At 35.2% G+C, this 18,499-nt stretch overlaps 1 protein-coding gene across 3 annotated transcripts in view; it reads right to left on the reverse strand.

Moving 5' to 3' along the window:
* Positions 1–1,334: 1,334 nt before the first annotated feature.
* The window catches only part of WAC (WW domain containing adaptor with coiled-coil), a 93,146-nt gene continuing 75,981 nt past the window's right edge, over positions 1,335–18,499 (reverse strand). For 2 of the 3 annotated variants that reach the window (XM_028507023.2, XM_028507020.2), the window contains exons 8-14: positions 16,474–16,719; positions 15,058–15,180; positions 14,016–14,164; positions 8,006–8,127; positions 6,334–6,520; positions 5,903–6,030; positions 1,335–4,505 (exon numbers count right to left, since the gene is read on the reverse strand). In XM_028507023.2, the coding sequence (XP_028362824.1) occupies positions 4,436–4,505; positions 5,903–6,030; positions 6,334–6,520; positions 8,006–8,127; positions 14,016–14,164; positions 15,058–15,180; positions 16,474–16,719 (1,025 nt within the window). In that variant the 3' untranslated portion in view covers positions 1,335–4,435. The remainder of the gene's footprint in view (positions 4,506–5,902; positions 6,031–6,333; positions 6,521–8,005; positions 8,128–14,015; positions 14,165–15,057; positions 15,181–16,473; positions 16,720–18,499) is intronic. The other variant, XM_028507019.2, reaches the window with a different exon arrangement.

An 18,499-nucleotide genomic window follows, 5' to 3' on the forward strand; every position in this document is an offset into this window, starting at 1 on the left:
AGTGACATCTCGCTTCTCATCAGCTTATTACTCCTAAAATGTGTTCACAGGAAGTTCTAATTATTACTGGTTCAGCTGATTACCTTGCTTAGAGAGACCACATCTCATAATGCTAACAAAATGGATTTACAGTTAGGTTTTTGGTAACAAATCACTGGTAAATAATTTCTTGAAAGGATAAAAAGCTAGTTACTGTTCCTGTCTCCTAAGGTTAGCAGACAAAATGAGTAAATTTTTCAGTAATCTGTAAATTTCCTTAAGTTATCCATAGCTCTTTAGTATTCATAATTCACTCAACGAGTATTTATGGAGTGCTAAATACCACACTTGTTTTGAAGAAAACCAGAGTGAAAGAGTGATGGTGTCCTTTTAGATGGGAGATTAGGAAAAGGTCTCTCTGAGGTGACCTTTGAGAAGAGACTGAATGGGCAGACAGTCAAAAGAGAGAAAATGCAAATATCCTGAGGGGGGAAATGCATGCAAGAAGCAAGGGAGAAACTAGTAGATGAGATTGTGATGTTATTTAGGGGCCTAAACACATAAACCACAGTACAACTTTTAATTTTGTTTTGAGCATGAAATTACTGGACTGTGAAAAGAATGTATGGTTTGTATTTCCCTCTGGTGGCTATAGAGAATAGATTGTGTATGTGTGGTGATGGTGAATTACAGCAGAAGCAAAGAGAGAGAAAGGTAAGGGAGGTCGTGGCATTGGCCTGGTTCAAAGATGACTGTGAATTGGACTGGGGTGGTAAACATGAAGGTAGTGAGAAGCTACAGATCCAAATACATTTTGAAACCAGAGCCTGTTGATCTTGATGGCTTGAATAGAAACTGAGGGTGATAAGAGAAAAAAATAAAGCAAACTGAAGGAATCATGGTGATAATCACTGAGAATAAAGTCTGAAGGACAAATCAAGAACTCTTTAAAGAACTTACAATGTGAAATCAAGCATCCGAACTGTTGCTGAGAGCTCAAACGGATCAAGACTAAAGATAACTTAAATGAAATTGACCTTAAGCAGGGTTCTGAAAGCCAAGGGCCTAGATGAGAACACTTAGGCTGACTGCATTTTAAGGCACCCCCCCCCCCACCAAGTTCAGACATGGGGGGGGGGGGGGGGAACAGTACAATAAATTAGAACAGGATCTAAAGAATCCCAACTTTTAAGCCAAACTCTTTATTAAAATACTGCAATTAAGAAATTATATTGCAATTGACACATGACAACTGCTGTTAAAATGCTAGCAGTAATCTGGTATTGGTTTTCTTAAATGCAAATTATGCATTCTAAGATTTTCCAAACAGGCTGTTCTGAAATAACTGCACAATATAGTCAAAACATATTTATTACTTTTTAGTGTCATTTTGTACACTTCAGTACAAATACAAGAATATAGCCATATTTACAGGTATTGAAAAGAAATCCATATATTCAGACCCCACATCTAAATACAGTAGTGTTAAGTCCTGATTGAAATCCAATTCAGAACTACAATAGTTCTGATTTGCAATGACCTTACTTCACGCCCTGCCCCCGCCCCTGGGAAATAATCCCTTAAAGCTAAGGCTGTTTAAACATAATAGATTATTTTTGAATTGGGGTAACAATTCATTCTTTGCAAAGTTTTAAGCACCTCCTTTCAAAGATTTTACAAGTGTGAGAAACAGATATATAAAATTAGAAGGTAAAACCATTCATTTGGACTATTAAAAGCATGATGTCTTTAAAAAGGACTGAAGCGTGGAATTTCAGTGCTAAAAATCTGGAGATACAGACCAAGTTTTAAAATTAAAAGTTAAACTAGTTACACCCAAAAGAAAAATTAGTAGGAAAGCTGGTTCTTCAGGGTAAAGACTTTCTAACAGGCCCACCTTCACAAATACATTTTATTACAATATAGTTTGAATATGTCCCTTTTAAAAACCTCTGGGGTTTCCTAGGGGCTATTCATATTTGCATGTCAAATTATTTGAACCAAGGTGCCACCAAAATGATATATATATTTTCAAAGCCATGGCAATAGGCCAACTAAATAAGGAATATTCTCTGATACTATGCCTACTTTAATAAATAGTCCCCTGGTTACCTCAAGAAGGTTAGTGGCTGGACACCATGTCTGTATTAAAGTGCAATATTTAAAATAATTTACTATAGAGTAAGTGATTCAAATACTGTAAAAATAGTCTACAAAAAATTTTAATTTTCTGTGTTTAAAAATTCACCAGGAAATTTCAAATTAGGCATCTTCTATAAATATGTAAGCAATTCATTTAGGGATGAAAACTTTTTAAAGCAAAAAATAAGGTGATATAAATCCATAATAAACTATTAGCAAGTCAAATTCAAATTTACCTTAAATTACAAGTCAGGTTACCAACTGATCAGGAAACCTTTGCCTACCACATCACAAACTGCTTACTTCTTCCTGGGAGATATACAGGCCTGCATCAGTAAGGGTTCTAGCTTAACATAGCTCTTCAGAGTTTCACTTACATGCACTAATCAAGACCAGCAAGTGTTAACAATCTCAGGTATAAACATTTCATGACGATGTAACTTATGACATTTGTTTCTTCTTACATTTCAGAAGTATGCTTAAAGTACAATAAAAAATCAGTTTTTTATACTGGAATTATTTTTTATACTGGAATTATATTGGAATATTTTTGTATTTTAGGAAATAGCATCCATACTATCACTTACAGTTTACTTTCTAAAATTTATTGAAAAGTCTGATTATATTCTATACTTTAAATATGCTTAAAGCACAAGAGTAATTTCAAAACTTTAGTATCCCAGAATGTAATAACATTAATGTCTAACATCACAAAATAAGCCCTTGGTGCTGGCAGTTCTCTGAAAGCACTTGAATACATCTGCCTCGACAGAAAAAAAAAAATGGCTCTGAATTGGGTAAGATTTTGAAATTAAGATTTTTCTGCATAAAGAACCCTTGTGATTTGATATAATACTGGCAGTGTCATGCTAAGGCCAGATGACCAATATTTTAGCAAAGAAAAAAAAAAGCCAAGGTAATTTTATAGTAGCAATAGTTTCTTTTTTTATTTTAATATACTTTAGGAAAACAATATACAAAGCTGAGCTTCTCCACCATTTCCATCTAACAGTAGGAAGCTCCCATTACACAAATTTAGCGTTTTGTGATGGCTAAGAACAGCAGTCAGCACCAGACTTGAACAGTTAGCTACAACACAAACATCCTTCAAAATGAAATGTCATAATAGCAAGACAGGTAAACCAGAGTTTAACAAATGACAACCACTTGGGAAGTGACTTCATCATTCTTGTTGAATTTCATATTTCATTAAATATCTTATACACATTTCCTGTCAATGTGCTTTAAACAAAACCTCCCTTAAGGACTTACTTCAATTAAGTATAAATATTCAACAAGAATAGTTCTGGTAAAGAATCCCCAGGTAGTTCCAATTCTATTATGCATTTGACCAAAGGAAAAGAAAAATAACAATTTATTTGTTTTAACATGTTTATTACAACAGATACAATTCACATCTGACTAGCTTTGTTTCCTCTTTACCCTCCCACAACCATGTTCATTGGGCCATTTCCTTACATTTGAGCAATCAATGTACTTTTAGCACACACGCCCAGCAGTACTTTCAGGTCCATTCTTACAGGGTGCAAATGGATTTCAATAATTTATACAAACAAGTGGGTTATGCTCAATCACTGCAATTTTAAGCTACTGTACACAGGAATGAAAAGGTTATAGAAAAGTGCCATAGCAACAGTGCCTTAAGAAAGGAGAAAAAAGAGGAGCTTTAAAAAATGGATAAAATCAGATCAAGTATTTCAGAGGAAAATGGAACACACGGGAAATGAAAAAACATTTCTCTGCAAAACAAACGGAGAAGCACTGCTCTTGATCAGGTGCAAGTGTGGAAACAGTTGTTTCACGATATTTTGTACACTGCCCATACGGTTCAAAATTGTATCTCCTTAGACACAGATCGCCGGCGCTTGCACTGAATTTTTGAAAATGCAAGATTTCCGAATGATAAATTAAACCCCCCTCCCACATTTTTTTTTCCTTAAAAAAGCTAATTTTGCAGACAGGTTTACATGTAAAAGGCTAGGTATTTAGCCACCTCAGCATTGATTAGTTTTGGATGTCTAAGCTCTGTTACACATGGCTTCCCATGGCTTCACTCTACAAAACATATTTACAATGTGAAGAATACATCTACATTAAATCTACATTTCAAGGGTTTTACAAATCAATCTTGTCTCTTTCCCCTGAATTAATCTCACAGACCCCCATCCCCTTTGTCATTTCCTCTGCCCAACTTAACGGTCCAAAGTCTACTTAAATGCAGCTCAAAAATGTTAAGATTGGGCAATAGATTTACAGTTCCTGTACTCAAAACCATGTGCAATTATTCACATTTTCACACCATGAAGGAATTCTGGTTTTTTAGCTTTTCGAGTTCCTTAATTTGTTGTCTCAAAAAGAGTATCCTGAAAAAAAAAAAAAGTAAGAAAACATTAGAAATGTGTGGTCATATAAATATTAAAGGAAAAAAAACAAACTTAAAATACCTTAAATGAGTAACTACTAGTTAAGACAAAATAATTAAAAACTGATTACAGGTCAGATAAAATAATCACTGAATAGATGATGTACTCATATATTACATCAGGATGACAAAAGTTAAATGTTCTCTAACAATTTCTCAACAACTGATTTAAATATAAAGATGATTTAAAATGTAATGTTCACTGCATCATCACACACACGCACAAAGACAGTAAATATTAAACATGAAATAAATATATACTGCATGTTTTCTGAACTAAAATACAGTAAGTCTACTTAAGTCTGGATTTAACTACGTAGGTACAAGAGATTCTTCTGATGAAGTTTTCAGACTATAAATGTAGATTCATAAAAGGAAGCCAAGTCAAAGTTCCACAGATATGTATATTTAAACAAAACAAACAATAAGGAATAATTTCCTAAACACTAAATCATCCAAGTAGCCAAAATGAATTTATGTATGTTAAAATTCCATTCAGAGCAATCCTAGAGTAAAAAAACAAAAAACAAAAAACAAAAAACCAAAAAAACCCCAACCCCCACCAAACAAATATAAAACACACACACACACACACACACACCCAACCCCAGTTGATAGTCAAAAAAATACCTCCAGGTATTTTAGTAATTGAGACATTATATAAAAACTCAATTAAGTTTACCATAAATCCCAACTTTGATATTTTACTATTTGTGGTTTCATAACAAGATTAACACTACCTTATACAGACAGGATGTGAAACCATTTAAAGTGCATCTATGCTATTTACCAGATGCTGATACCCTTACTTGATTAGGTACTAGATTAAGAAAAATGGGACAATGAGAACTTAGGTGAAAATAATGAAAACAATAATATATACCACTGAACTGGCTGAACTGAACTCTTCCTATAATTTCCAAGGATCTATTGGTGATACAAGCATAATGTAAATTGTGACTTGAAATTTGAACTGAAATAAGTACCCTTGGCAATGGATAAGTCCCCTCAATTCAACAGGCCCCTCAATTCAAGAGTGACCCTTTATAATTAGTTGCTAATTTCACTTTTTAAGTAATGTATTACTATACCTTACTTATAATGCAAGAAATAAAGTCTAATAAACATTTATCATGGGTTAAGAAAAATAACAATCTAGATGCCATTATCATTCACCAGTATTAAATTATAAAAACGCAGGTTACAATATTACAGAACATGATACAATATATCAAAGAAACATGAAATTTCATTGTTAAAATTTAAGAGTTATGTTCTTGTTCTGATTTAAGATATATAATGCTTAAGAAACAAAAATTATTTCAGTGAAAAACTTACCTTTGCTCTCTCAGAGTTGCTTGAATTTCACATACCCGGACTAGAGATCTTAAATTTTTTAATTCAGTACAAATTTCTGACATGTGAACACTCCCCATGTTATGGGCTTCTTCTCGCAACCTTGATGCCTGTAATTAAAGAAAATCACATACAATATAAGACACATTTACATATAAAAAATAAAACATTCGATTTTTGAGAACTATATGCCGAGATTACAGAATAATCATTTTTCTTTAAATCCACACAAAAGTGGTGAGTCTAAGGGAAAAATTATTTTCTTTAAAAATCAACAGCAGCCCTGGCTGGTGTAGCTCCATGGTAGAGTGCCAGCCTGAAAATCAAAGGGTCACGGGTTCAATTTCCAGTCTAGGGCCTGGGTTGCAAAGTCATCCAAAGGTAAAACATCTGCTGTGAATTGTGTAACATACCTGCTTCTCTGCATGATCTGCAGGCCATCCTTGAACATGTTTTATGAGATTTTCATTGAAGTGTGCTGCTAATGTAGGTGTTAATGAACATGTAGTTCGGGTAGATGAATTCTGTGGTACAACTGCTGCATTTGATGCGTTACTACCAGAAGTATGATTTGGACCAGGTGATGGACTTCTCTGGCTACTGAAAGAGAAAACACAATTCAATGTATAGTGTATCTACAGGTAGTTTCTAGGCATTCTAGATATTGTCTGTCAATACCATCTATTAAAGATATCCAAATACCTAAGAAAAATGTTATTTTAACATTAAGTAAATAGAATTTAAAATTCCAAGTATATTTATTTATATCATGTATTCCTCAACACACTTGTGGGGGGAAACGTCTTTTTAACACTAATGTCAGAAACAAATTTAAAAGTAACAGTACTCTCCAAATCTGACAGCAGAACCTAATGACTTCATATACTACAAACTACTAAGAATGTCACTAAGAAATGGTCATAGTTTAACAGTTGTAGATATAAAGCACATCTGAATTATATCTTACATACATGTAGATAAGGAGGGGAAAATATATATTGTTCATTTAACATCAAAACAAAGTACTGAATCAGAGGGTGAAATAATGAGAAGCAAAATATAGGCATTTTATTGGATAGCAATGAATGAGTTTAGTGGCAAAATAAGACCAAATAAGTAACACTCTGAGACTGGTTATCTTCTTTTAAAACTATATGGTTTAAAGCTAGGGTTTGGGGACATGGTGGTGAAAACCAAAAATTTAATCACCCAAGTTGATTTCCTACCTGCTTCACCAGACTTGGCTCTGAATGAATTTCAGTTATTTCCAAAAACTAAATCTCCCAAAGGATGAAGAGTTTTCATCACTGAGGATACTTAAAATAATACTGCAGCCTCTAAAGACAATTTAAAAGAAGAATTTCCCAAAAATGTTCTGAGCAATGGCAACATTGCTGAAGTAGACAGCTTCCCAAGGTGATTATTTTGAAAGGAACAACTCTCATTTGGATGTGTAAGTTCTGAAATGCTTGTTTAGAAAACAACAATAAAACAACAGTTGAATTATTTTGCCACCTCATAGCAAGAAATAAAAATAGGAAAATTAATAAAATAAAAATCATTTAACGTATTTGTTCATTAACAAAGAAAAGTGACAACACAACACAGCTCTATATGACAAGTGATCCTTACAGGGGCAGAGCTGAAGCTAATAGGAAAGCCTGACACATTCTAATTGGCAATATTGGCCCAAGTTTTAGATGTGAGATTTTTAGCTTCATCAATACACTCAAATCTAAAACTGCTATGAGGAGGTTAAAAATGATGTCTCATCTCCTACAAATAAAGTACTATAAACCATGTGCCCTCTTTGTACAAGTGTTACATATTGTTAGTCGCTTAGAATTTTACTAAGTACAATTCTAAAGAAAGAGCCACTTCCCTCAAAATAACCGAGGTTTCACTACTAGAGACAACAATGTATTTGTTGCAGATTTGCCTCTGTAAATTTTTAATACATAAAATTAAGATTATCTATGGATTCTTCCAAGATCAAATTCTATTATTCATACACATTTATAGTATTCAAACAATGCATTATGCCACATTAAGGAAAAAAAATGTCTCAACACAACATCAACTTACTTTGAGCGCTGAAGACTTCGAGGAGAGACAGGTTCATGACCTTGTGGTTTGTCAGCAGTTACAGGCTGCTGTTGTGTGGCTGATTGTGAAACTGGTCCTTGCTTAACTACTGGAGTAGTAACCTGAAATGTCAAAAGCTGGTGAGACAGGCTTCTGTCACACTGGCAAATGGTATAGAAACTAGATGAGAGCAAAAGCTCTAACAATAAGACTTCCCGATTATTTTTATTCTTCGGTGAGTTTTAAGATAACAAAGAGCTGTTCTAAATTGTTACATAATAAGATTAATATACACCTCCATCCCAATGGAGGTGTATAAGCCTGAAACTGTAAATAGTACCAAATCCTATATACAGCAGGTTCTCAACGTCATTTTGATCAATGTTTCATTATAAAATAAAAACTTAACTCTTGTTTATATCAATTAGCTTACAGTAAAAGTGGTTTCATTACACATTGTTTTACTTCAAGTCACATAACCAACTGACAGTGTTAATTAAGCAAGGGGTTAGTTACTGTACCATTTTTTCCTATACATGAATATCTATAATAATGTTTAATTTATAAATTAGGCATGGTAAGAGATTAACAACAACTAATAATACAATAGAACTATTATAACAATGTACTGTAATGAAAGTTAGGTCAACGCGCACGTGCATGCTCGAGCTCGCGCTCTCTCTCTGGTAACTAAGATGGCTACTACGTGACTGAATGGGCACAAAGCTTACACAGCATGGATATACTAGACAAAGAAATGATCCAAGTTCAGGGCAGATGAAGCAACATTGTGCGAGACTTCATGGCACTCAGAATGGCATACAATTTAACTTAAGAATTTTTTTTTATTCCTGGAGTTTTCCATTTAATATTTTTGAACAGCAGTTGACCACAGATCATTGAAACCACTGAAATAGGAAGGGGGACTAATTACTTAACTGCATAAAAGTATTGTCATTTAGGTGCCAAAATTCAGATACCTCCCCCCTCATCTAGTTAAAGATCTTAAATACCATAAAATCTAGAGATTCAAAAAAGTTAGAATGACTATCCACAGGTAGGTAGAAGAAGAGTCAAGGTTTGAAACTTTGATCTAATTTCTTTATAAAACGGCACAGGGCATAAAATTACTTTCTTTGCACATCAACATAAGAAATGAGTTCTGAATTAAGCCCACTTTTCTTTCCAAGACACTATACTACCTCTTCTGCTTTACAATGATGTGTCACATAGCCCTTTGGTCAAAGAAGGTGCACATATTACAGAGGCCCCATAAGATTATAATAGAGCTGAACGATTTCTAATGTGTACTGACATCTTAGCCCCTGGCTGACATATTGGCCATCTTAAAGTCATTGTATAGTGCATTACATAAGTATTTATTGTTGTGTTACAACTGCCTACAATATTTAGTATTGTAACATGCTGTTACAGGTTTTGTAGCTTAGAAGCTGTAGTGGAAAAGAATTTGTCACCCCAAAATATGCCTATTTGGCACGAGCCTTATTTTAGACTAATTTTAAGAAACAGAATACACGGGAGAAGCTCTGAAAACCAAGCAAAAGTTACAGTTTGTAGGACTTTCCAGTCAAGATGGCCACATAGGCAGATAGGGCTTGCCTCTTTGCATAACCACACCAAAATTACAACTAAAATACAGAACCACCATCACTGAGAACTGTCAGAAATCGAGTTAAATACAAGTCTGACAACTACAGATTAAAGAAACCACATCCACCCAGACTGACAGGAGGAGTGCAGACACAGAACGAGCTGGTCCTTCATGTCCCACCACGTGCGGTGGTGAAAAATTTGGGAGGGATACCTTGGAAGGAGTTCCAGCCCCACACCAGGACCCCCACCACAGAGTTCAAGTGCCAGGAACATAAGCCCCTGCAAACTTCTGCCTGCAAAAACCAGTGGGGATAGAGTCAGTGGAAGAAACTGCTGGAGCCCCAAGCAGTTCCTTTTGAAGAACATACACATGGGCTCACCTACTCAGACTCACTCCCTCTGTTCTCTGGTGCCAGTAGCGTGCAGGGGGAGGCGTCTGCCATCTGAGGTGTCTGGCATCAAGGGGACCAGAGACCATTGTCCCTATTCTAAACACTCCTCCCATAGAGCCCACAAGCTGGTGCTGTATCTGAGATTCCATCCAACTGGCTAACACTGTTTGACCTGCCTTGGAGATCCTCAGAGATTCTGCCCCAACCAACTTACAGGCCCACCCAAGCTGCTTTTCCATATGAATGGCTGGTCTTGGCTCATGTTCCACAACTTCCTTAATCCTCTCAAACAAGCAACAGCTGAACTCAGTGAACCCAATGCCCAGCAATATCCAAGCCCAGCACACAAACAGCCATCTCAGACTGCTTTATAACTCAGGCAGGGTGGCCCTGGGAAAAACACAGGTGGGGGCTGCTCACCTTGGTCTGCACCACCTGGGAAACCCACAGGGCCAGCACACTCAGTGGACAGCTACAGAGCAGGTCAGAGTACTACCACCCTGTTCCTGCACAGCTGATCCTCCACGGAGGGCAGAGATTGGTGGTCAGTGGTCATAGCCAATCCTTGCAGCTGACAGACCTGGGTAAATCCCTCCCATTAATCTGCCAACAGTAACCAAGGATCAACTACAAGAGGAGGGTGTACTCAGCCCCCACGAAGGGTGCACGTCAAGTACCTAGCTTGGGGGAGAAGGGAGGCTGTGCCACTGGACCCTATAGGATACCTACATTAGGCCACATGACCAAGACCAGAGTCAAAGCAGTGCCATAGAAACAAACACAGGGAGACTGCCAAAATGAGGAGACAAAGAAACATGCCCCAAATGAAAGAACAGATCAAAACTTCAGAAAAAGAACTAAATGAAATGGGGATAAGGAATCTATCGGATGCAGAGTTCAAAACACTGGTAATAAGGGTGCTCAAGAAACTTAGTGAGGACCTCAACTACACAACGAGATATAGCCAGAAATGGAGGAGACACTAATTGAAATAAAGAATGATTTACAAAGGGAAACAGCAATGGAGTGGATGAAGCTGAGAATCAAATCCATGATTTATCCATGATTTGGAACACAAGGAAGCAAAAAGCAACCAATCAGAACAGCAAGAAGAAAAAAGAATTAAAAAAAAAAAAAAGAGGATAATGTAAAGGAGCCTGCCTCTGGGACAACTTCAGGAGGTCCAAGATACTCATCACAGGGATGCCAGAAGAAGAGAAAGAGCAAGAAATTGGAAATCTATTAGAAAAATTAATGAAAGAACACTCTTCTAATTTGGTGAAGGAATTATACATGCAAGTCCAGGAAGCACAGAGTTTCCCAAACAAGTTGGACCCAAAGAGGCCCACGCCAAGACAATCATAATTAAAATGTCAAAGCGTTAAAGATAAAGAGAGACTCTTAAAAGCAGCAAGAGAAAAAGAAGTTAGTTACCTACAGAGGAGCTCCCAAAGGCTGTTAGCCAATTTTTCAAAAGAAACTTCACAGGCTAGAAGGGATTGGCAAAAATTCTCAGTTATGGAAAGTAGAGACCTATACCAAGACTGCTCTACTCAGCAAAGCTATTGTTTAGAATTGAAGAGCTTCCCAGACAACACACTAAAGGAGTTCATCATCACCAAACCATTATTATATGAAATGTTAAAGGGGCTTATTTAAGAAAAAGGTCAAAACTATGAAGAATAAAATGGCAAAAAGTAGAAATCTATCAACAACTGAATCTAAAAAAAAAACCAAACTAATCAAACAGGAAGAACAGAGACAGTTGCGATTTGTAAAAGACCTACTTCCATTTGTAAGGCAGTCACCTTCAGTGTACCAGGAAAAGAGGATGACCATATCTATAGAAACTCTTATCAATGCAAAAGACAAGAAGTTAAAGCTGCATAATCTTATCCTTTTACTGTTTTTTTTTTTTTTTTTCCTGGTAACCTCCCATTACTGACTCTCCTCATTTCCAACATCTTATGACTATACTATGACTTCTACATCAATAATAAATATTACAGCATATAAATACAGTTGCTTAAATTTCAAACACAAATGGAGACAATGTATAGATTAGCTACAGCCCATACCAAATTCAACTTTAGTGTTTATCAGAAAGATGTGACCCTGAATGGACACACCAAGAGGTCCATGGTCGCCAGTGGGGACACATATACTATTTATATTTGGATGCCACAAAGAAAGAAGCAGTTCTAAATATAAGTCACATCCTCTAGCAGTTTGTTTTTTTTAATGATTAATATTCTCCCAAACAAATCTGAATGGCCCTGTTACTTCTGAATATAAAAAAACTTGTTTTATAAAGAACAGAATGTCCACTTATTTTAGAAAACAACTTGAAAAAGTTTTTGGATGCAAAAACTGATAGCCATCTGCTTAAGGGATTTGAAATCCCAATTTTGATAACTGACTGTAAAACTAATACTACCACTTATTTCACTTTTAGTCATCATTTGCTGTACTCTTAAGATACCACCCTGGGATCAGTTTTAAACAGTAAGAATAAGATCTCTTTTGCTGAAACTAGTATTTTAATTGTTCTCCCATCAAAATATAAATAATAAGGAATCACATAATAAACTAAAAATTGTAACTCAGAATTTAAAAAAATCAAACTAGACTGACCCTAGGATGTGCACAGATAAATGGCTGAAGCAGGGAAGGTACAAGCCAACAGAAGGCCTAAAATCTGGGCTACCATCATTTCAAACTATGTTTAGGTTTCAAATAAAGAATTCTTTCGCACAAAATTTTCAAGGAGCCCATGGTTTTTACAACTAAAAAGAATTTTCTCCTATGTTTACTATTCAGAGCAAAAAAAAATCACTTGTATATACCAACTTCCAGATTTCTCAATGTTTTACAGGTGGCATACTACAAAGCAAAGCATGAATGTGACTGGGATTTGTGTATGAATTTATGGGCAAGATGCAAATGTTGTAGTACAAAATTTGACCGCAGCACTGTAGGGCCCTATTCATAACCCAGTAAGAACAGACCAGCAATTTTCTAACTGCTCTAAATAGCCATCCATGAAACATTTTGCTTAGTAAAGTGGGTTCTGTATTCAAAAAGACCTGGGTCTCAAGTTCTGATTCTACCACAACAACTAGATTTAACTAAAGGCTTAATTTTCTTAACTGTTAATTCAGGCAAATAGTTGACTCTTGTGATGTGAAAGTTAAATATAATACATATAAAACTTAACACAGAAACGGACTCATGACTAAAGTATGGGGAAAAAACATGGAAAACATGTTTTCTCATATCTTCTCAAGTTTGAAAATTCTACAAATATTAAGACTCAGTCAGTGTACCCTTCTTTATCTTGCTCTCCATGTCATTTTGTTCAACATTGTTTCATTGTAAAATTGATGAAAAATTAACTCTCATGTTTTTTATCTCAATTAGTCCACCATATAAGTGGTTTCAGTGTATGTTGTTTTGCTTCAAGTCATAGGAACCAATCAATGGTGCTAAGCAGAGTTACTTACTGTACATATTGTTTTTTCCTAATACATACATATCTATAATAAAGTTTAATTTATAAATTAGGCATGGTAAGAGATTAAAAACTAATAATAAAATAGAACAGTTATAACAATATACTGTAACAAAGTTATGTCATTGTACTTTCTGATAACTGAGATGGCTGTTAAGTGACGAAATAGGCAGGTAGCTTATATAGCATGGACATACAGGACAGGGGAATAATTCAAATCCAGTGTGGGATGAGCAAGATAGTGGAAGATATCTTCATAGCAACAAGAAGAATCAGTGCATAAAAGTAGCACAGATACAAGTCCCTCCCTCTATCCTACAATTAATTTGAGAGATTCTAATCTGCACCTAACCTATTTGCACTCACCTGTCCCCTTCACTTCACCACTCTATTCTCATAAGGCTTTTTCTATAATACAGATTCTAAAACATTAAACCTTTTTTTTTTTAAAGCAAGTGGTTTCTTTTCTGAACTTCCCTCAAAGACAACATACCTTTGGTTGTGATGAAACAGGAGGAGTACTAATCAAAGGTTTGATAGGGACTGTGTTAGTTTGAGGTGTGCTTATTCTCGGAGACACATAGGATCTTGGGGATGATGCATCAGACGTTAAAGACATGGGAGACTGATTAGATGGTTGGGCTGCAAAAAAAATGTAGAAGTTAATTACAAATAAACAAAAAACTTCTCTAACATATGTAGAGGAGATCTTTTTGCATTTCTCCATGCACATCCCCTCCCCTCAAGGAAACACTTATCTGAAAAAGTGAGAATGTCGGATACTCACTGGGGTCATGCTGACAGAAAAAGTTGTGTTACAGATAAGCACACCCCCTGTGTGGCCTCTCTAGGCTAGAGCAGGAAGGGAAGTCTGAACCTAGTCTCATATGGAAGGTATCCTCATCACCCTTATTTCTTCTATGTCCATACCCAGTTTCCCCCTTAGTCTCCTGCCTCATGAGGCTGACTAGAGAGTTGTCAAAGACTTTCACTATTATACTTCAATTTTATACCAGTTATTCCTGCTCAATTTGCCAGCTTCCTGAATTGGGGCTTTCACCTCTCTTATTCTTGTATGTTATCTCTTTCCACTGAATACCTTCTCAGAGAAGAGGGACAGCTATTTCAAGGCAGAACTCGAGCATTTCTGTATCTGTATCTTCTCGTCAAAAACCATCTAACATCAACCTGAACCATGAGTCAATTCTTAAAATATACTCAATGTTTCACAAAGATTGAGGACATATTATAATTTACTCTGAGCTCTGAAGTAAAGTATCTCATCAACAACTTAAATTCAGCATGAAAAATTTACTATATTACAGATTTGATGGCATATTATAAGATGTCAAAGCTTGTTTCATCTAAAAAGAAAAAGCAAATAAAAATACTACTGCATGAGTGGTAGTAAAAAAAAAAAATCAAGCACAAAATAAAACCATTATTGTAGCAAATCAGCTCAAAGACTAAAAAAATTTGCTAATAAACCCCTGAAATCAAGACACAATGCTAAAGATATCTAAGAATATGAATACCTTGTGTAGAGAGCTGAGCAGCTTGAGAAATCAGAGAGGTTATGTTGAAAGCTGATGGTCCAGCAGTAAGAAACTTATGAATTATAGACTGCAATGAAGCTTGTGTCACAGCTGCTGTAAGAACTAAAAACACATATTATTTTAAATTCAAATAAAACACAGAGGCGTATGTGACTTAGTAACAACATGAAAATTCACAAAGAATCCCCCCAAAACTGGAGTGTTTCAAACTAGAACTCTCAAATTAAGTCTAGAAAATAGGTATAATACAATGGGTTTAGAGATATGAAATGATCTGAGGCAGAGGACAAGAAATTTAATGGGTTTATAATAAAGGAAAAGAGTAGAGTTTTCTTTACACTAAAATTCAGGTGTTCCATTTAAGAAAACTCTACAATACTTTTAAAGAACAGTAAAATTTTAGAGTATTTACTGAAACTTCTGATTATACCACAAACCTATCCACATATATGTAAAGTACTCAGTACACTACTTAGAATTAACTGGATAAATGGTAGCTATGTAATAAGACTGTTCCCCACCCCCAGACAAGCTGACCACTCAAACCCTGTGTCAACACCCACACCAACAATCTTTTAAAACCAGAGAATTAAACAAAAAGAGAGAATGGCATGGTCATCTTAGAAAATAAAATCAAAATACAGAAAAGTTGAGGGCAGTGAGAACACAAGACTAATGTTCAACTTGTCTGACAGCTCCATTTTTAAGATAAAGGGAAAACTTAACCACTTAACACTACTGTTAAATGTATTATATAAAACTGTACAGAAATAAACAATTTTGCAATGTTTTTAGAGGTTCATGTTTGAATCTGAATGGTTTACACATTAAAACTGCATGTACTTTTATCAGACTTCTTTGACATCATGCCTAAAAACTTTACACTAAAAAGCAAAGTTGGAATTAGTAATGCAATTAACTAGGAAAAAGAGCAAAATGTTATCCATTACTTCCCTTAAAAATTTTCAAGTACTATAAGAAGGAATTACCTGAACTCCTACTTTTTAAATAATTAGTATATGTACAATCCAAATCATTATTAATGTACAGGAGGTTAAAAAAAAAAAACAAAACTAGGAAATCAAGTGTTTTTGTATCAATTTTAGCAAACGCTCTTTATTTTGCTTTTACTTAAAAAAAAATTACCATACACATTAAACAGAAAGAACAGCTACTAGGTAGGTGGTAAGTCTTGAAAAATACATAGAAAATCCAATTGCAAACACAAGTACAATACCAAAGGCATTAAACTACAGGAGACATAAATTCCAGAAAATGAAGTGCAAATGTGAATTTCAAAATGAAACAAAGACCATTCCTAAAATGGGGATTTTACAAATAACAATTTTACACAATGCAAGTGGGTTTTTAAAAATTATTAGTATAAAAATTTACCTTCATTTATTTTGGATATGTCCACATTAGAATTATTAAGTTGCAGTGTAGCTTGCAAAGCAGGAAGCAATTGTCTAAGAAGATTTGGATCCTGAAGTAATGGAGGTATTGGTGACTGTGGAACGGGAGAAACAGGGATTGCTGAAGCAGATGTTGGAGGTGCAGATGTGGGATTCAGTCCAGAGGAAGAAGACGTGGAAGGAGTTGTGCAAGAATGTGATACAGATTTCTCTCCTGATGCAGATTCTAAATAAACAGGAGATAATAAAGCTAAAAAAATTACTTGAATTGAGGAAACTGGAACCAAAATCAAACAAATAACTTTCACTGTTTCAGGCACTCAAGTAATGTCATTTAATCTTAAGTTGGCACATCTTTACAAGAGACTCAAGTAAATATGACAGATTAGAATAACGAGGTAGGCATTTTTATGTCCCAATTTTATTGGTGAGAAAGCTGAAAGATTACACAGCTTGAAGTCACAAAACCTAGTAAGGCAGTGGTTCAACCAAACTCATGCCTGATTCTAAAATACCACACTATTTATTAGTAATGCTGTTTCAAACATATCTGTGTATTAACTATATACTCAAGTAAGTTTTCATTAGGATAAAGGGACAACACAATTCTTCAGTACTTAATGTTGTATGCCTGTTAAAATAACAAGGTGAAAATATTTATGACAACAACAGCTTACCTAAATATAATAATGTTCTTAATACAAATCAGTATAGACGTCATGGTGAGTAACCCCAGAATGGGCTATGGCTATGATAAAAAACAGAACCAGTGGAGTGCCTTGCCAGATATAAAAAATTACATTCAAAACAAAATCAAATTAAGGTAAATTTAAACCATATATATATTTATATATATGTAAGTCTTTAGAACTAGTAGAGGAAAATATAGATCTCTTTGACATCAGGATGCAGACATTTAAAAAAGGCAAACAATTACATCAAACATACTGGTAACCAAAATATTTTAAGGAATTCCTATAAATCATAAAAGACAAAATACTAAATAGAAAAATAAACAAAAGACATTTCACAGAAGAAACTTGAATGGCTTAAAAAACTACAAAAGACGCTCAACTTCACTGATAATCAGGAAAATGCAAATGAAAAGCACAGGGTGTCCTTTTACATTCACCAGACTGACAAAAATTTAAAAGCCTAACAATGTCAAATGCTGACAAGGAGTAACAGGAACACTTCATGTTTCTGGTGGACACTAAACTGATATGACCAAACTGGAAAGTAATAAATTAGGAATTATCTAGAAAAATTGGAGCTGCACACACTTCATGATCCAGTAACTCTATCACAGATAAACTCTGAGGTAAATAAATCAGGAGAAAGATTCAACATTTTTTTTTTCCAGAGTACTGTATTTGTTTTAGCACAAAACTAGAAACAAGCAAAAGTCTATCTACAGTAAAACAAACACAAACTGGTATTTTTGTACTATGGAATTTTACTAATACAGTGTCTATGGTAGAGAAAAAAAAGCTTTAGAAACAGAGAACTTATTACGGCTAACAGCATTAAGACTGGACTACTCAAGATGTTCATACATATTCTCTTACATGTTGGTCTAAAGACAAAATAGGACAATTTGTACCTTTTCATTGTACATCCATCACTGGATGCATGCATGTTCCCTGGGAAGGGGCCTGTCCCAGTGGCCTCTGCCTACCACAACATCCCACCTGGTTGAAGCTGATGTCTGACGTGAAGGAACACATCTACAATTGGCCAAGTATGAACGACTCCCTCACAAATTGGTGCGATCCTGAGAGACTCACATGGTGTCACACGAGAATGTTTTGACAGGCAATGCAATCTTGAGAATTCTTAAGTTAAAATGACTTGGCTCCTGATCTTCCTGAGAATCTCTACCATTTAATTAAGAAAGCTGCTGCTGTTTGAAAGCATCTTGAGAGGAAGGGAAAGGATAAGGATACTAAATTATATCTGATTCTGACCGAGAGCCATACTCACTGGTTGGCTTGATATTACAAGAC

Source organism: Phyllostomus discolor, chromosome 1, assembly GCF_004126475.2.
Source record: "Phyllostomus discolor isolate MPI-MPIP mPhyDis1 chromosome 1, mPhyDis1.pri.v3, whole genome shotgun sequence".
Lineage (NCBI taxonomy): Eukaryota > Metazoa > Chordata > Mammalia > Chiroptera > Phyllostomidae > Phyllostomus > Phyllostomus discolor.